General features: G+C 34.8%; 1 protein-coding gene across 6 annotated transcripts in view; it reads right to left on the bottom strand.

Moving 5' to 3' along the window:
• Positions 1 to 21096, bottom strand: part of oxr1a (oxidation resistance 1a) — a 165351-nt gene that overhangs the window by 24911 nt on the left and 119344 nt on the right. For 5 of the 6 annotated variants that reach the window (XM_058745908.1, XM_058745909.1, XM_058745907.1 and 2 more), the window contains 3 exons: positions 8638 to 8790; positions 7088 to 7272; positions 4401 to 5038 (listed from right to left, as the gene is read on the bottom strand). In XM_058745908.1, coding sequence (XP_058601891.1) covers positions 4401 to 5038; positions 7088 to 7272; positions 8638 to 8790 — 976 coding nt within the window. Of the gene's footprint in view, positions 1 to 1475; positions 1859 to 4400; positions 5039 to 7087; positions 7273 to 8637; positions 8791 to 21096 lie in introns of those variants that run through there. The other variant, XM_058745913.1, reaches the window with a different exon arrangement.

Below are 21096 nucleotides of genomic sequence, written 5' to 3'. Positions count from 1 at the left end.
GAAGGAAGAGTGGAGAGGCACAGAATCCATGTTGCTTGAAGTCCAGTGTGAAGTTTCCACAGTCTGTGATGATTTGGGCTGCCATGTCATCTGCTGGTGTTGGTCCACTGTGTTTTCTGATGTCCACAGTCAACGCAGCCATCTACCAGGAAATTTTAGAGCACTTCATGCTTCCTTCTGTTGACAAGCTTTATGGAGATGCTGATTTAATTTTCCAGCAGGACTTGGCACCTGCCCACACTGCCAAAGGTACCAAAAGCTGGTTCAATGACCATAGTGTTACTGTGCTTGATTGGCCAGCAAACTCGCCTGACCTGAGCCCCATAGAGAATCTGTGGGGTATTGTCAAGAGGAAGATGAGAGACACCAGACCCAACAATGCAGATGAGCTGAAGGCCACTATCAGAGCAACCTGGGCTCTCATAACACCTGAGCAGTGCCACAGACTGATCAACTCCATGCCACGCCGCATTGCTGCAGTAATTCAGGCAAAGGAGCCCCAACTAAGTATTGAGTGCTGTACATGCTCATACTTTTCATTTTCATACTTTTCAGTTGGCCAAGATTTCTAAAAATCCTTTCTTTGTATTGGTCTTAAGTAATATTCTAATATTTTGAGATACTGATTTTTGACTTTCATGAGCTGTAAGCTCTAATCATCAAAATTAAAAGAAATAAACATTTGAAATATATCAGTCTGTGTGTAATGAATGAATATAATATACAAGTTTCACTTTTGAATGGAATTAGTGAAATAAATAAACTTTTTGATGATATTCTAATTATATGACCAGCACCTGTATATATATATATATATATATAAATAAAACATTTTGGACTTCATTAAATATATATCAACATTAAAAAAACTATATAATTAAAAATATATAAATGATTATTAAATACTATAAATATGATTGTTTTATAACTTTCATATAAATTATTTTATTATTATTGTTTTGTAAGGAATAAACACATATATTGTATATTTAAATTTTTCAATTGAAAAAAAAATACTGTACATATATACTGCATATAGTATATAATTTTGAGGCTGACATGAGGCTGATGGATATTGCTGTTTCCAAGTTTTGTTGCTGTGAAGCTATCTTATTGATTAAGATAAGAATTTGTTTTTTTTAGCTTGATAATATTTCATACAAGTAAAAGTTAAAAAAATAATATAAAAAGGAAAACCTGCACTAGAAAAATAAGCAGATTTATGCCCCCCTTTTCCAACATTAATAATATACTGCATCTATACTGCTTCATCCACATTATCACATCTTGACTAAACAACTTTCTGAACAACAAACAGGCATTGTTGACGTGGGTGGTGACATGTTCATGTATTCATCTGATGTCAGCAAGCAGCAGATGTTTAGAAACAAGCCATATGTTTTAAACCCTTTTATCAGACAAGATCAAGGAAACTTCTTGATTCGATTCCTCATGATATCACATCTTTAACTCACTCCTGGGCTCATTCTGAAAGCCGGCTCATCCATTAGTGTTGAATAACTATCAGTTGATGACTCATATGCTGGGATGGAAAGCACCTTGGGGCACACAGAGATCTCAGCACGTCTACAGCTGAAAAGCATGGAGGAATGATGATAAAAATATACAAGTGAGAGTCTAAAAATGAACATTTCATTATCTGCATTTCATTATAAGACTATGGAGCCTAGTGGACATACTGCTCATAGAGACCTGAATAACACCTCTCTGGCATATCATGTGAATATCATACCAATCTATTATTTGCCCCTGTATCATTGCACCTTCTATATACCACTGATTATGAATATAATTATTCAGTTCTTTGGTATAGGGCTATAACCTATGGAAGCCCGTTTCTGCCACCGAATAAAAAAAATAAAAAAGCTAATAGCAACTTTTTATCTCACAATTCTGACTTTTTTTCTCAGAATTGCGTGATATAAACTCGCAATTGCGAGTTATAAAGTCATAATTGCGAGACATAAAGTCGCAATTCTGAGAAATAAAGTCAGAACTGCGTGATATAAACTCACAATTCTGACTTTTCTTCTCAGGATTGCGAGTCTATATCTCGCAAGTCTAACTTTAAAACACGCAATTGAGAATTATTAAGTCAGAATTGTGAGATATAAACTTGCAATTCTGAGAACATATCAGTCATTTTTTTCCCCTCAAAATTGGACTTTGACTTTGGAAAATGAGAAAAAAAAGTCAGAATTGCGAGAAAAAAAGTCAGAATTGCAAGCTATAAACTCACAATTTCGAGAAAAAAAGTCAGAATTGTGAGTTCATATCTCGCAATTCTGACTTTATAACTCGCAATCGCGAGTTTATATCTCACAATTCTGTGAAAAAAAGTTAGAATTGTGAGATAAAAAGTTGCAATAACCTTTTTTTATTTTTTATTCAGTGGCGGAAACGGGCTTCCATTTATTTATTTATTACAGGGACAATGCATGGATAAAAATCCTTTAAGCATCTGTAAAATTTAGTCATTTCACTTTTGCTGTCAGCATATCTTAGTTTAATTATATTTTATTGTACACTACCACTCAAAAGTTTGGGGTTAGTTAACTGAGAGATATTGATACTTGTATTCAGCAAGGACACATTCAATTGACCAAAAGTGACAGTAAAGACTTTTACATTGTTACAAAAAAAATCTATTTTTAAAAATGCTGTTAATTATACCTTTAAAAAAAAAAAATAATTTCCACAAAAATACTAACAAGAAATGTTTCTTGAGCAGCAAATCAGCATATTAGATTATTTCTGAAGGATCATGTGATACTGAAGACTGGAGTAATGATGCTGAAAATTCAGCTTTACAGGAATAAATTAAATTTGAAAATATATAAAATAGAAAACAGTTAATTGTAATAATATTTCACAATATTACTCTTTTTACTGTATTTTTGATCAAAAAATGCCTTGGTGAGCATAACAAACTGAAAATTCTTACTGATCCCTAACATTTGAATGGTAGTTTATTTGGTTTAAATTTTTCTTAAACCAAGACAGAAAACTAACATAAGAGCATGCTTTTTGCTGAGGCTGCACCTTTGCTACAACTCCTTTCAATATAAAATCAACACCTCAGGAAATATATAAACAGCCTTGGGGGACTGATAAAATACATACTAGTTCTGTCAACAGATTCAATTCAATATCAACAACTTGTGATCACATTAATTGTAGTTAATATATTTTCAGCTATACTTTTCAGGAAAGAATGTTTCTGATGTGTGTTGTAATGTTAGTGTGCATGTGCAGTTGTCATGTTTGATGGGCTTTAGCTTATCTCTCGGTCAGAGAAAGGGCTGCTGACACAGTCTGGCCTCCACAGATCAAAACAGCGTGTAAAAGCCGTGGTAAAGCGTCTTTGCGCTCCCTCAGGTGATAACAGGTGAGCCACTTTTCATTTCCCAGCACTCTCTAGTCTTGCCATCAACAAAGCCACATAACACACAAGGTTATCAGCACTTCCCAGCATGCCCCACCCCAGACTAACACTAGGACAGAAGCTTACTTTGATAGTAAAATGTAAGAATGCTGTGCTGTAATGTCATCAGTGCTGGTTACAATGACACTAAATGTGCACAACAGCTCAAGAGAAAGAACTTTATAATGTGCAAAAAGTGAGTTGAAAGTTGTGTGTGTGTGTGTATATTGGTACACTCTCAGAAATGAAGGTACAAAAGCTGTCACTGGGGCTGTACCTTTTCAAAAGGTACATGTTTGTACCTAAAGGGTCCATTTTGGTACCTTAAAGGTACATATTAGTACTTAAAGTGTATATTTGAACCTAATAGGTACAAAAATGTACCTTTTGAAAAGGTACTGCCCCAGTGACAGTTTTTGTACCTTTATTTCTGAGAGTGTATATCTCTACCTATATATTTAGACAGACAGACAGATATAGATATATACACCTTTCAACTCACTTTTTACACAATATAAAGTTTTTTCTCTCTCCCTGTCTCTCTCTCTATAATTATATAAAATAAAACAATTAAAAAAATTAATTGTATTAAAACGTTTATATTTAAATACTGTTTAAAAATAGGATTTCGAGTTTTAACATTTCATACATTTTTATAATTTTTATCATACATAAAATTGTATAAAATAAATAAATTGATAAAATAATAAAACCAATTAAAATAAATAAATTTTTTTTAAAAATGCATTATTTAAGGCTTATATATATATATATATATATATATATATATATATATTCTATATAACTATTAAAGTAATATATAACTATTCATTACATTAATAATTAATTATTAAGCATAAAACATAAATGTATAATAACCTATGACCCCTTTAAAAGGTGTTAATCACAGTCAGTGGCACAAATGGCAGAAATATTGGAGAAGACGTTGTCGTACCTTCAGCAGAGCTCAGTCTCTGGCTGGTCTTAGGTTGCTGGACGTTCTCTCTCTGGGCCTGCTGGACGCTCTCTCGCTGTTCCTTGGCTTGTTGCATAGTGTGACTCTTCCACATCTTCCTCAGCTCCTCTACGTCTGTCTCTGAATCTCGGGTCAGTTTAGTCCCATTGGGGCTGCTTTCCTGTCCCGTGGCCTCCCCTGCTCCAGGGGCCGAGCTCTGAGAACCTGAGGAGGGGGCGACTCCTTCGGTCTGGCAGTGGGGTGGTTGCTGGTGGTCCCTGCTGGTGGGTGTGCTTGGCTGTTCCTGGCTGGGTTGTTTGGGCTGGGCAGTTTTGCTGGCTGGTTCTCCCTCCTCTGGCTTTTTCTCCTCCTCCTCTGTATGGCTGCCCTCAGCCGTCTGAGGTTCCTGGAGGAGGGTCTGCATGGATTGGGACGAGGCTCCTGATGACTTGTCCTCCTGCTGTAGCTCCTCTGTGGACTGCAGCTCCTCCCGGATGGGTGAGAGCTCTGTCTCGGTGAAGACGTCCTCTGAGAAGGAGCCCTCTGTGCTGCGGGGGGCAGTGCTAGCACTGTCATAACCCTGCCACATACGCTGATCCATTTGATGAGAGCTTCCAGAGAACACAGCTTCAAGATCCCTGTGCCACAAACAGAGAGAATGAGTGATGCACCTTCTAGAAAACTATTACTGCACATCTAAAGGTGTCTTTACTGCTCTATGATGTGGCTTTGGTTCAATCTCACATTATTCTTCCATGGTAATAATCATTCACAGAGACCATTGTATGCACTGCATAGATTATATATATATATATGTGTGTGTGTGTATGTATATATATATATATAAAAATAAGTACTGCACCATTTAAATGTTAAATGTCAAACTATTTCTATTCTATCTACTTGTTTTCTTTTTATTTATTAAAAAAACTTGATCCTCCAACACTAGCGTTCTCTATTTTTTTCTATTCTATCTACTTGTTTTTTATATAATTATTAATAACTTGATAATAACTTGAGTCTATCTATTCTATTTCTTTTCTAATTAATTATTTTATTTATTATTAAAATCGAAATCAAAACTAAATTAAAATAGTTATGTTTTATATATTATTGTTATTCAAGCTTCAACAATAATAATAATAATAATGTAAGAAAATAATAATAAATTATTATTATTATTATTATTATTATTTAGAAGCTTCATTGAGTTTTCTCTGAAAATGGTAAGGTTTTAATCAGCCCACATAAAGGAATAAAAGGAAAAAAAGACAAATAATATTGTAAGTATAACAATTTTAAGTTTTTATTCACATTATTATTGTTGTTGTTAAGAAGCTTAAGTAATAATAGTAATAATTGTTCCTTATTTTATTTTATTCACATTATTATTATTATTTTTAATAATATATAATTATAGACTGAACTGGACTAAATAGTTAAAAATAAAGACTAAATATAAAAATAAAGATACTGTAAAAACTGTGAAGACTTAATACAACAACATAATACAAGCCCACTTCCAAATAACATGATGTTGTGTGGCGTTGTGAAACTTGCACTGGTATTGTACCATAAAATATGAGGTAATGTGACAACCGTAGCATGCCGTGCATGAAAATCAACTTTTGATTTTCTTATGCACTGTTTCCCACCACTGTGATGCTTCTGTGTCATATTAAAAAGTCTAAAATGTGCAGACTTCTTATCATTACTTGCCATGTCAGATGTGGCTTCTGTACTGCAGTAAAGCCACAGCCTGAGACATCTGAAGTGCAAGGGCACAATGACGTGTGTCTGTCTGGATGGTACGTGGGAAGTGGATAGAAGTACATAATCACAACCATTTGGAGCAATTAATAAGAGTACAAGCCAACATAAAAGTGCGTAAATGAAAAGTAGGTCTCTCTGTCTGTACATCTGCACGATCAAAGGCATCTATGCTTCACATCCACAACTGAGACCCTGCAGTGAACCCCGTCTGACTTATGAACCAACCAACACAGCTCTGAGCTGAATAAAACACATCATCATTCATAAACCAACAGAGGATATAAATATCTGGGGGTGGAAACGCTGCTAAAATCATTAACTTCTTATTACAAATCAAAATGGGTGAGTAATTCAGACGTAGGCGTCTGAATTCATGCTTCATTAACCTTAGAGTAAAAATCCATTTCCTGTATAATAAAGCTGAACGGTGGATATCTGAAATAATCGTACAGCAGCGTGGTTCCTCATGCTCACCGCAGACAAAATACCGATTTGTCACATGAGAGATCTTCAATCTAGATAAGATATCTGAAGATGAATCCAATTAATAACATGTAATGCAGCTGCAATTTTCACTTTTCATAATCATTCATAATCAAACCATTAGTCTGGTGGCTCAAGTCTTTTTTATATTTAGTTTTTTTGGCCTTTGTGCCACCTACAGGAGAGCGAGGACAAGAACTTACTTTGGCATGTGAATCTTGAACGATTACTAGTTTTCCGATTTGATTCAAGAACAATTTTTGCAAATGTAGAATGAATCAATTTGATTTGTTTCACAATGATATTCAATTTCGATGAATTATTTGATTCTATATTAAATTGAACGCATTCATAGGATTATTTAAATACTAGGCAAGTAAAAGACAAACAGCTATTTCTGTGCTGTGACGGTATGAAGTGAGAGGTCTTACGGTGGTATGGAGTCACGGATCTTGCTGTCGGTGATCTCTCTGTAAACGGCTGCAGACTGAACCTCATCCAGTGGACACATGATGCCGTACTCCTCACAGCCTCTCTCCAGAACCAGAGGGTCTGTCCGGTGAGGATCAAACATGATGTTGTTGGGCGTCACCAGCAACACCCCGCTAACAACACCCTGTGACACAGGACACAAGTCCGTCAGATAATCAGCCACATGATTATACATCATGAATTACATCTAAATAATTATATATATAATTTTATATATAAATAACTATAAAAAATAAAATACAATATTTTCTATTTTATAAAAATGTATATGTTTTTTATTTTTATGAAACACATTAACGTAAACACTACTGTTCAAAAGTTGGGTTGGTAAGCTTTTATGTTTTTGAAAGGCATCTCTCAAGCTCATCAGGTTATTTATTTGAGCAAAAATACAGTAAACGTTTTTTTTTAAATAGAAAGCAAAGCTGAATTTTCAGCATCATTACTCCAGTCACATGATCCTTCAGAAATCCTTCTAATATGCTGATTTGCTGCTCAAGAAACAGCTTATTAGTATTGTCGATGTTGAAAACAGTTGCGCTGTGTAATATATATTTCTGGTGCAAGTTAAAGGCAATTTTTGATAAACAGGTGAGTATGTTGAATCAAAACATTTAAAGAGGAGTAATTTCCTGACAACTGAAAGTGCTACAAAGCCCAATGAATTATTCAGACATTAATACTGACAACATTGAAACCATTAGGGAGAGAATCGTCAGAAGACTTATTTCTTTGCACAAAAGATGACACTGGTACAAGAGGAATGTCAAATCATTGTTTTAAGTGTGAAAATATAGCAAAAGTAACACAGAAATGTAAAAACAATGGACTTGTGGCAGGCCTGCACTTTAAGCTTTCATTTCACGATGAGTGTTTTTTTTGCCAGTGAGAAGTGCCTGGTTCCCACAGTGAAGTTCAGGTAGTAAAGCTTTTATATAGACATGTATGAGTGCTGAAGGTGTGAGGGAGTTTATCAATGCTGTCATGAATTCACACACCATTGTGTGATTTAATCATTCAGTGAAGAATCCATCAAACTGATTAAGACAGGTCTGAATTGTTTTTTTTTTTTTTTGTTGTTGGCATGATTAATTACAAGAACTGGCTCATAAGAGTCACATGTTTGTAAATCAGACCGCACTGGTCATGCCGTAGCTGTTCAGTGAATTCACTCTATAAATGCTGGGGTGAACGTGAGGGCAGGCATGTTTTGACAGTGTGAGAGAAAATCATCTTTGCACTAACATCATTACACTCGTCAGGCATAGAGTATTCACTAAGGAGAACAGATCAGTGCTGGAGACAGCAGCTCAACTCCTACACTTGAAGCAAAACTTGGAGCTCCTCGCTGTTTTGCAGTCTTTTGTTTCCCCAGAGGACGGAGGAATAGCAGGGGTCTTATTAATGACTAACCTGAGGACTCCTCCATAAGTTAACTTTTGTGCAACTTCGGAGCCGTTGCCACTAGTAAAGTCGAACGCTGACTCACCTTGCCGTCTGTGATGTACTTGCAGTTGATTTTGAGGAACTTCTCTGTCAGCGCCTCTTCTTCCTCCGAGGTGGAGGAAACCACACGGGAGGGCCGCAGGGCTGAGAAGACTGGAGGGGCGGGGGCATCGGAGCGAGGTGGACCATTGGAGTCCTGAGAGACAAGAGATGGGACAGATTACAGGAAGAAATAAAGAAACAACAGCCACTCGCCCGCATCACATTGTCTCCATTACATAAAAATGACTTTGGTTATTATATGATGATTCTTTATTTATTTATGATTTAACGCCATGTCAGCAACAGTGGCTATATTCATGGCAAGAGGAAACATTTTAATTTCACAATTCAGTCGTATATATAATTTCAAAACAATTATATAACAATTGTGTTTGAAAATTATATATATATATATATATATAAATAAATAAGTACAAATATACAAAAACATACATATAATAAAAATATTATATGATTAAGTTTCTGACACAATGGCTTGACATCTTTCTCTCTTCTGACCAACATAATCGATTTCTCTATATTTTCTCCTCTTTTAGAAAGTCAATTCACCTTCATTTCTATAGTGCTTTAAACAAAACAGACTGTATCAAAGCAGCTTCACAGAGATAAACAAGAAATAGCTGAAGCAATTATAGAAACTCCGCTAAGAAGGTTTTGCTGCACAGAAGCTTTGAAAGACAATAGCGTCATTATTTAGCTCAGATCAATAATAGTGTGAAGTTAATCGATCAGCGTCAATGCTGCAAGATGTGATTCAGCTGTAAAGCAGCTCTACAGAAAACAACAGTTAAAAAGAAAGTCACAGAAATGCTACAAAATCATGGATGTTTTGCTTTACTATTGGGGCCAATTTGGTGGGGCAAATGGGAACGCAAAAATTATATTTGTTGTAGTTTCCATTAACCACTATAAAAGTTTCAAAGGGTTTCAAAGGGTTCATCGCAACAGCTATTGTTACTACAGTAAAATCATAAATTCATATAGGATCTGCAGAAACAACTTTTTTTTTTTTTACATAATGGTTTATACCACAGTTGTACTGTGTAAAAATATAACTGCAGTAACTATGGTAATTTGGTGGAAACTATGACTGTAGGAGAGAAAATTGCAAATGAGATCTCTAATATTTCAGTCTTCTTTCAAGAAATTAAATTATATTGAGAGTAAATGTACTTTTGTCTCATGCTTATATGTGAGTAATCTTATGTGTCTCCTCCAGAGTTTCAAAATAGATCTCAATGTCTTAAACGGTGCTCAGATTTTCATCCCATTTTCATGTCCCCAAAAGTCAGAAATCTCAATTTGATTATGAGATTTGAAATATTTCTCAATAAATTCTTCCCTGACTAAATCATCTAAGCCACAATTTATAGCTCTCTTTATGTCAGTACTCATACTGTATGCCAACAACCTAATTTTTGTCAGATTTGTTCCTCTTAAGAATGTAATTTTACAATAATTTGATGTTTACTTATGATGTACTGTAGATTATATACACTACCATTCAAAAGTTTGAAAGGTTAGTACATATAATTTGTATAATATTAATTTGTAACAAATGATTAAATCAGTCCATTCAGTCCAAAATATGAAAATAGAAAAGGAAATGACTCCAGCACAATGTATATAATTCATTTTAATATTACAAGAGATTTCCATTTCAAATAAATTAACTTTCTATTCATCAAAGAACCCTGAAAAAATTATTTCCACAAAAATATAACTGTTTTAGCATTGATAATAACATGACATAGTTCTGAGCAGCAAAGCAGCATATTAGAATGATTTCTGAAGGATCATGTGACTTTGAAGACTGGAGTAATGATGCTGAAAATTCAGCTTTGCATCACAGGAATACATTACATTTTAAAATAGAAATACATTTAAATTGTAATATTTCACAGTATCACTGTTTTTGCTGTATTTCTGATTAATTGGTGAGACTTCAAAAACATCTTACAGAGCCCAGACTTTTGACCAGTAGTGTATGTCAGTGAAAGACTAAACTAAAAACAGAAAAAAGAGAAACCTTTTGGTCCTCCTGGACTGGTTCTGAAACAGGAAGCAGCACAGGACTCTGGGTAGTGGTGTGTGTGTTGGAGGAGGCATGAATACTCATAGCCGACAGCGGGAGCAGAGAGTGGGTGCTGGGTCTCCTGCAAACACGACCTCCTGCCCACAGCCGTCTGCTTCCCTCCGACACACACACACACACATCTCTCAGAGCCGACTGGAACAAACTGACACTGATGCACCAATGCTGTGGTAGTGACTGCACAAGAGACCACTGACTCTTCATCTCTACTGCTCTTTCTTTCTCTCTATTCAGATCTGGAAGTGACAGTGTTTACAACGGAGAATCTGTCACAACACATTACAAGGCTTTTGTGAAAATCTTACTACTAAAACACACTAAGACACAATTAGACGCTCACCACCATTTATCTCAATAATAGTAATTAAAGGCAAAGGTACATGATCAGGATATTTGAGAGCAATATATTTTAACACTTTAATTAGCAACATTTTTCGAAGACATCCTTTACTCATGCTTCAATTAATTATTAAAAGGATAGTTTATCCAAAAGTAAACATTCTGACATCAACGAAAGTCAGTGAGGTACAATGATGTTTTTGGAACCCATTGAGTTTCACTGTATGAAAAAAAATATCTTAAAAAATTCATATTCAGCAACCGTTATAGATTTTTAATGACATGAAGGGAAGGAAACAAATGATGAGTTAATTTTTGAAAAATGTTAATTTTTGGGTGAACTGTCCCTTAAAATGCACCACAATGCAGTATTACCACAAACAATTCACATCTTTAGAAATATTTTCAGAAGAATGTTAGGTATCAAGTTTAGAATATTCAGAAAACGTACATAAACACTTTTCAAAGATGTGACACAATCACAATCTGCAACGCCATTACTGTAGAACTTCATGAAGTGTACAGTATATCTTAGTGTTACAAATGTCTTACATTACAAATGTTTGGGGTTGGTAAGATTTTTTTAATATATATTTTTGAAGTATCTTATGCTCAAGACTGCAAAATACAATAAAAACATTAATAAAAAATAATAATAATAATTATATATTTAAATTATATATACACACGCACTGTATGTATATATATATATATATATATATATATATATATATATGATGAAATATAATTACAATTAATCATACAATTAAATATTAAATAATCGCTTTCTATTTTTTTACTTTAAATATATTATTTAAAATAATAATATAAATATTGCATATTTTCAGCATCATTACTCCAGTCTTCAGTGTCACATGATCCTTCAGAAATCATTATAATATGCTGATTTGCTGCTCAAGAAACATTTTTTATTATTATCAGTGTTGAAAACAGTGCTTAATATTTTTGTGGAAACTGCGATGCATATCTGTATCTTTCTCCACTGATGTATTCTGACAAATTAACACTTTTTGCAAACAACATATCACTGGCACATATAGTAGAAATTTCAGCAGTGACCAATTGTTTAGGAAGGCTCTTAAAATCATGAAATGGACTTATATTTGTCCCTGATCTTTCAGAACACTATAAATAAAGACAACATTTTTCCACGTTCGACACATTTGCAATTAATATTTATCATCCAAACCACTCTTACAAAATCTTCCCTGACAAGCACAGCGACCGCTGTTCCCGCCCTCCGGCCTCGACATCGCACATCATGCGTGCCGTGACAGACCGGCCCACCCTTCAGATCCCAGAATAAGCAACCAGAGAGTCAAAACATGCCTTCATGAAACCCCGTTCACAGTTAACACACTCCGCCTCTTCCAAACACAGTCTCTCCTCCTCTGGCAGCCCAGGAAGGCGGCCTTCGTCTCGCACAGCGCCGGGAGGAAGGATGCCACCAGAGTAACGTGCACGGAAACGCAAATAGCTTTGTGTATTTCCAGAGCTCTGGCGTAGCTTGCTGTTTATAGCTAGCTTCATTATCAAATCCGTTATTAACCACCGGAATACAAAAGAACATCCAGTGTTCCCGGGAAGATGTTGATTAGGAACTTAGTAAAAGTTTAAAAGAACAAACGACGCCTTCCCTGCATGCTGTAGAGCTTAATTTAGGATTTAGGGATGGATAAACAGATCTCTATCTGTGCTAGGGATGTGGTGAACTACATAATTTAAAAACTCTCTAGTCGGTGAGTTTTCTGAACTACTAATAGACCAGTAAGTTTAAAAAAGCCCCTTATAATTAGGCTGGATTGGATCATGTCCTCCAGACAGCACTCAGACGCATTTCTTAAAGACCTTGTAAAATCAAAACGAGTTTTAGTCCATGAGGCTTAACGATGAGGCCTTCTCTATTCTTGTGTATTCTCTTAAATATTCTACTAAAAGTTGACAAAATTCATTTACAGCACAAATTTCTGTAAAGTTGCTTTGGAAGATTGACAAATCATTAAAAATAAATAAATAAATAAATAAATAAATATATATATATATATATATATATATAAAATTAAATATACAAATAAAAATTAAATGTCATTTTTACAAACAAAAACATTATATAATGAAAATATATTTTCAAAAATTATATACAAATAAGTTATTTTTCAAAAATGCTGTATAAAAAGACAAGTGATTTTTATAAACAAAAAGGGTTATAAATAGAAAAGCAAGTAATTTCTATGAACAAATATTATTTTTATATTTTATTTTATACAAAAAAGTTATATAAACATTTATTTTACAAAAAGATACACAAGTAAAAAATTATTTTCTTTTAATACAAAAAATGCTAAATTCAAATAAAAATTATTTTAGAAATGAAAATTCAGTTTTACAAAATTTTATACAAATAATTCATTTTTACGAACAAAAAATGTTACATAAAAAAGCAAAGGCAGCGGCTCACACAATCCACTTTAGAATGATGCTGGGATCAGTTCTGTAGAGAGACCTAAAATGTTTCTCAGTTTGTCCATTATTAAAATAAAAGGCATTTCTGGCACTTATTTGTCCCAGTAGCAGCTAATAATGACATTCAGTCTTAACAGACTGACTCTTGCACAGGTGCTCAATTCATAAACAACATTACTGCACCAGATCACAGCAATCAATGTAACTCAATTACTGCGATACAAGGACTGACAGAGCACAGGCCAGACTCACGCACACAATGATAAAGTCTGCTACACAAGAACAACGTCTCATGATTTTTACCAAAGACACTGTGGGAGAGACAGACCAACAGAATGTGTCCTCTGGCTGGGTGACATTTCTATTTGACATGGAGGAGGAGAAAAAGTGTAAAAGTGTATCTTAATGTCCTCTAGGCCATCTGGAGCTTACCTACGCTGGGCTGGTTTTACACAGCCCCGGTGAAATCCAGCCTGGAGGAGACCAGTAGCTGGATTTAGAACCTAAGCCTGGAAAAAGGCCACTAACCCTGATTGCAGGGCTGCATATGTGGGTGGTTGACATCCATGTGATCATTGCCGGACTGATCTACACTCCACACACTCTTACAGTACTGTTCAACTTTACACACAGCTCATGTTCATGACTCATGTGTTATTAGTCGGAAGCGGTAGATGGGCCCTCAAAACTCTCCTCCTCTATGCGCACTAGTCACTTTTCACACACACTGCTGTGTGTACACAAATCCCACAAAAAGAACTCCGTAATATATGTATGTTTACATGCTCATGCACTACAAATCATCCTGCACTGTTCCCCAGCCAGCTGCTTGAACTCAATGTTTCTCCTTGCACATGTACAGTACTTATCTGAAGCATTCGTATAGTTTGTATTTTTTAGTTTGTATAGGTACTTTTTTATAGATAGTATATTTATATTTATAGTCAAAATCTATCAGTAGGATAGTTGTGTATAGGTTTATATTGTCTTACTCCATTGTTGTATGCCTGTATTTATGTAACACCGTGGTCCTGTGAGGCACGACATTTCGTTCCACTGTATGCCCCCGCATGTAGCGGAATGACAATAAAGCTCAACTTGACTTGACTTGAAATGCTCAACAGCTATGAAGCCATTACTATGAGAGTGAGTAACACGGCAGAAGGACGCTGTCAGCTGACTATAATATTAACTGAGATCAACAACAGTACTTTGAATTAATTGTCATCTGTGGATTTGTTTATATGCAGCTGTTTGCTGTGAAATATTACGAAAACAACCTGAAGCTCCATCTGGCGACCAGAAACAGGTTCTGCAGAGAAAAAGACAAAATCTACCTGACAGATGTCACTGAAATAGGTGTCTAGATTCTGCTTGGAGCCGTTCACATCCTTAGGTTCAGAAATTATTTGTTTCTATGGCAACATGCAAGATCCCAAAATGGATCCATATGTGGTTTTGTTGTTATTGAAAGCAAAATACTTAATGACTGCATTCATTTATCTCTGTGCTCTTGAAAAATCTTTAAGAACAAAAGAAAGCGGAAGTGGATATAGTGAAATGCCATATAGTAAAATGTAGAGGTACATTACTGTTCAAAAATTTGAGGTCAGTAAGAAAGAGGTCTCTTTTCAGCATCATTAATTCAGTCTTTAGTGTCACATCATCCTTCAGAAATCATTCTAATATGCTGATCTGCTGCTCAAGAAACATTTATTACAATTATCAAGGTTGAAACCAGTTGTGCAGCTTAATATTTTTGTGAAAAGTGTGAAATTGATATCTTTTCAAAGCTTTTATACGAAATGGAAACATTTTCTGACCTTATAAATGTCTTTACAGCCAGTTTTGATCAATTTAATGCATCCTTGCTGAATAAAAATTGTAATTTCTTTTAAAAAGAAAAATTATTGAGCCTAAACCTTTGAATGGTATACATGATGTCACAATGAGCCAGAAACTCACCATGAACACATGCACGGTGCTAATTTAACATCACACATAACCTCTGCTGATCTGAAGAGTTTCATGCTGTCATTGACTGAAGCAAAGCACCACAAGAGTTTCTGGGCATGAAATCAGACCAGACGAGCAACACTGGGACAAAGTCACCTTTCCTAGTGTCAGCCAACACCAGCAGCCACTGGTAATTAACACTGGCCATCTCTCTAAACACACACACACACACACACACACCGGCCTTCCTCCTCTTCTTTTCACTGCCAGTCTCTCACTCCCTCTCGTCTTCTCATGACGCAGACTAAATTTAGCATACAGCAGGAAGGGAGGGTGAGATCAGGACGATACGAGGCAAAAACTCCTCAGGAGACTCAATTCAAAGTCACCAGATTTCATAGACAGAGTCAATACTGCTTGTATAGTCAGACTTACGAATATCAGCACAAAGTCTGATCCACTCTGCTGCAGCTTATTCTGAACAAGAACCGCCCACTTAGAAAGCTCAAGACCACATGACTGACATGCAACACGACCAATGATGTATTTATTTGTAATTATATAATGAATAATTTCATTAACAATGATCTTTTTTCTTTCTTTTTCAAATAACAACACATCAATACACAAATTGACATAAAGGAGTAGAAAATATTTTGATTACAAACCAAATGTTGGTAACCAAGCCATTGACTTTTTCCAATTGAAAACCTGAGAAAATCGCTTTTAAAGTTTTTTGCCCGTTTTTTTATTGATATGTTTCAAAATCCATTGCATTGAAAGAGATAAACTATTTATTTTACAGCTTAATTTGATCAAAGACATCTGTATATAGATACAGGCTGAAGCTCAAATTATTTTAAAGTATTTCTTTGAATAAATATTTTAAAAGGCACTTTTACAAAGATTTACTAAAATCAGAAAGATTGAACGGAGGTGCTACATTTTTGCTTGAAAGAGAGGGTGTGTCAGTGTGTGTGTGTGTGTGTGTGTGTGTGTGTCTGGATCCTTGACTGTCACCTCGCGCGTACACGCAGTCACAGAGAGAAAGCGTGTGAGAGAGTGGTTGAGTGAGAGAGTGAAAGAGTGAGTGAGTTTAACGCTTTGGCGACTTTGCTCTCTTTTGACAGCGACATTTCTCAAATGAATAAACAGAACTACACACAGTTTACTACACTACACAGTATCGAACTATCTTTTTGAGGAGATCTGCTAGCTTGTTTACACAGAGCGCTGCTAGTCTGACAGGAGGATGGCTGGACCAATCGCGTGCCGGTCAGTCGAAACGGGGCTTCCCATTGACAAATGATCAGCGTTTATGTCACTGTTTGTGTACATTTCTAAGCTTTTTGATTGGTTTTATACAACATTTAAGACCATATTTGGAGAGCAGAGATAGTGGCGTTTCAGGGGATACCCGGAATATAGGGAAATGCTCAGAAGTGACGAGAGGAGTTGAGTAAAGCAGTGTTCATTTCCAGCGAATTTAGTAAAACTTTAAGTCAACTTTAATAGTCATTTACAGAGAAAAAATACATTTAAATTAATCATTTGAATAAAAATAAATAAAATAAAAATGTAAACAAATTAAAATGAATTACTGAATTAATTACTTTATAAACAAACATTTACCACTGTATTTAACTTCATTAATACATTAAAATAGATAAAAATAATGAATAAATAAAACTAAACAAACCCACAAATGTTTAGTATTTTATAGTACTTATATTCCTCCACACATTCCTCTACCATAGAAGTACCTGGCTAATATAACTACTATAACACATAACAGCAGCATCCACTTCTGAAAGCAAATAAACTGCACCCTGTGGTCAGCATTCACTATTGCACTTCATTACACACAAACATGCCAGTGCATCCGCTTTAATAATTAATACATGCCCAGTCTGTAGCGCCGCAATAACGGCTCCGTAATTAAAAGATCGTTACAGCCTGGGAAAAGAGCTGTTTGCTTTACTGAAGTGCTTTCTTTACTAGACTGAATCAAAGCGCACCTGGCTGACGCTCTCCCTGCCGTGTCTCTGGAGGACTCTGTAGTGTGCAGGGAGAAGACTCTCTGGCTGAGGAGGTCAATGAGCGCCGCTGCTTGTTCTGAGAGCTGCCTACATAGACAGCAGCCTTTTAAGGGTCGGTGTATACACTCTAGAAATAGATGAACACAAACGCTTCTATAGCTACACAAGCTCCATTTTGTCATCAATGTGCTAGACAGTAATTTAGAACACATGAAAGTAAGTGTTGCATTCTCAGAATTGCCACAAGGGGTGCTCTACTGCAAATTAGCATAGTTTTCTTCTACAGTTAGTTTTCTCTTTTCAGGTCACTTACTGTTAGGGCTGAGCAACAGTTTTTAGACAATCGCTATGAGCAAGTTAACAGTATGTTTATTGTTAGCTACCTGATAATTAATAATTAACAATACATTTAGTTTAATTGTAAAGACATTTGAAAGTAATATATCGCCGCCTTGTGTACTGAGGCAACACAAGATCATACATTACATACATTTTTAAATTACTGTTATTTATTTATTTTATTTTTTAGTTATTTGATATATATATATATATATATATATATATATATATTTAATTGCAAATGCAAAATGTATCTGTACTATTTTTACTTTAAATAAGTTTCTGCCATCATCTTATGTTCACTTAAAGTGAATCTATTTGTAATATAATTCAATCTCAAAATGAATATTTTATTGGTGTCAGTCCTCTGTCGTGTCTGTCATGTGTTCCCGCCTCTTGTGTCCATATTTGGTCATGTTCCTGTCCTTGTTAAGTGTGTTTATTAGTTAAGTCTTGTCCAGCTGTGTTTTAGTAATTATCAGTGATTGTCATGTGTATTTAGTTCCTGCCTGTTTAGTTAGTTTTTGTCTGGTCTACTCGTTATTCCCCGGTGTTCCTGTCCGTGTCTGCCTTGCCTTGTCTTGTCTTGCCCTGTCCTGATGTCCTCATTAAAGACTGTTATTTTGAAGTTACCCCTCGTCTGCGTGTTCGTCGTTTCTCCCTGCTGTGTGCACCGTGACAATTGGATGCACTGTATTATATTTGGCATATAATGTTGTGATGCCTTTGATGTTTTATTTTTATTTAATTTATTTAGACAAATGGGTATGTAATTATAATACTGGCTAGTTATCCATTATCAGATAAAAAAAAGAAAAAAAATACTTTTTTATAATAATATCAATGCATCAATGCAATGTAAGTATGTTTAGTTACTCACAACTGATTCTAATAGCAAGTTGCAAAGCCTAAAATGTGATACTCTAATAAGCATAACAGCATTTTACTTAGACTATTAGGACTATTACTTAGATTTTTATTAGGACTTTTCAATATTGAATGAATTGTAGGCTCCCATATATAAAATATCTCTTGCCTTCTTGAATGAATTTTGTTACAGAGCTTCTTGAAATGTATTCTGGGATTGCTCTCTCTATGAAGAGAGAAGAGTCTTAAATTTTGGCTAAAACAAGGTGCCGTCATGTCAGAACATGCACGCCTACAATGCTGTCTAGGTAGGCAGCTGACTGGATTTTGGAACAGGTCAGGAGTCCTCATTTGATTCCCAGTACAGTACCTGTCTCAGACTGCTAGACAGATCACAGCTTCCTTTTCCCAGAGGAACGGTCTAAGTAGATATGTGTGAAAGAAACCAAAGGGAAAGGAGCATTTTAGGCTGAGCGCACGAGCAGGCAGGTTTGCAAACGGTACCGTCGCTGCAGTCACTATGGAGACCAGGAGGCAGCGAGGTACATTGGCCTCTTCTTTATAAGATGCTGAAGGTAAAGCCTTTTACTGCAAAACAGAAATTCAACAGCAAACCTACTGACAGTGTGTAACACGAGCACAGTTACTCCACAGGGAAGAGAAGAGATCCTATACCACTAAGGCTGGGCAATAAATTGAATATTCCATTTTTTTCCTAACAATATAATATAAGCAATTGTAATGTTGCAATTTGACCATTAAATTCTAATGACAAAAAGACATTAAAGACATTAAACTAATGACAAAAGTGAGTCATTAGACATTTTTAAAATATTTAATTAATAATAAATGTATATTTAATAATATAGTGTATATATATATATATATATATATATATATATATATATATATATATATATATATATATATTAGTGCTGTTAATCGATTAAAAATTTAATTTAATTATTTAAAATGTAATCATAATTAATCACAAATTTAAAATACTAGGATTTACCTGTAAATGTGTTGAAAAATTAAATGCATGACAAACTAGTTTAAGGAAACAGAACCTGTCAGACTGGTATGAGACATAATCCTTATTATTCTTTTGTTTTTATTCAGCCATTATCAGCCTTTATACTGGCAATAAAACATTTACCAAGCCACATCGCTTCAATCCCAGTATACATTTACCCAACTATTATCAAAAGTATTTCTAAATAAATACAACAAAACATTTTGTGACCTTACGTGAAGTATTATGACTAAATGCATTATGAAGAAGAATTGGACCTGTTCTGCAGCTGCATTAGAGCTAACATTAGCATCATGCTTCATAAGACAATTTATAATATTAATAGTACACTTCTACTCAGAACTCAGTTCAAACCACCATCGAGTGTTTGTAATAACTTCCTTTTGCGATCACATGTGGAATTTGGTCGTTTGCTGTTGTTACAATATGCTATTTATAGCCTTTTATATCGCTGCACAAATTAGCATTTCAGATGCACACATTCATCTCAAGAAAATCACATACAGACCATATCCTATCGTAATCGTGTGTTTATTATCTTATATAATCTATAATGGCTGTTGTCATGTTTATTTCTGCTGTGTAAAAGCCTTAACATGTATGCTCTGCTAAAACTCACATTGTTTGTGATGTTACCGTCTCTTCATTCTTAAGTTTCCAGGGATACATTCCAAGTATAATACACATTAGTAAAAGGATCTATTTTTATTTTTATTTGTCTATATACACTTTGGGAGGCCACGGTACATTAAAAAAAGTAGCCCAAAAAACCGCAACCCACGGCTCTATAATTTTTCCCGCAACTGTATTTTCAAAATAGCCCACTTGTGCTGTTACCCTGGCAACACTGGTTCGCTGTACCCTCATCACACAATGATAGATGACCTTCCGCGCTGCGATGATGGGAAGAAGTTGGGGTCAAACCTTATCAAACGATTAATTTGCGTAAAATTTTTTTTTGATTAATCACATGTGTTAACGCGTTAACGTTGACACCCCTAATATATATATATTATATATAATATATATAATTCTTTTAAAGAGTGTCATTATACTTTTAATATATTATATATATTAAATTAAATATATTAAAAGTATAATGACTCACTTTAAAAGAATTATATATATATATATATATATATATATATATATATATATACAGTGAGGAAAATAAGTATTTGAACACCCTGCTATTTTGCAAGTTCTCCCACTTAGAAATCATGGAGGGGTCTGAAATTGTCATCGTAGGTGCATGTCCACTGTGAGAGACATAATCTAAAAAAA

This window comes from Onychostoma macrolepis, chromosome 16 (genome assembly GCF_012432095.1).
Source record: "Onychostoma macrolepis isolate SWU-2019 chromosome 16, ASM1243209v1, whole genome shotgun sequence".
Classification (NCBI taxonomy): domain Eukaryota; kingdom Metazoa; phylum Chordata; class Actinopteri; order Cypriniformes; family Cyprinidae; genus Onychostoma; species Onychostoma macrolepis.
This window is presented reverse-complemented; position numbering and strand designations above follow the sequence as displayed.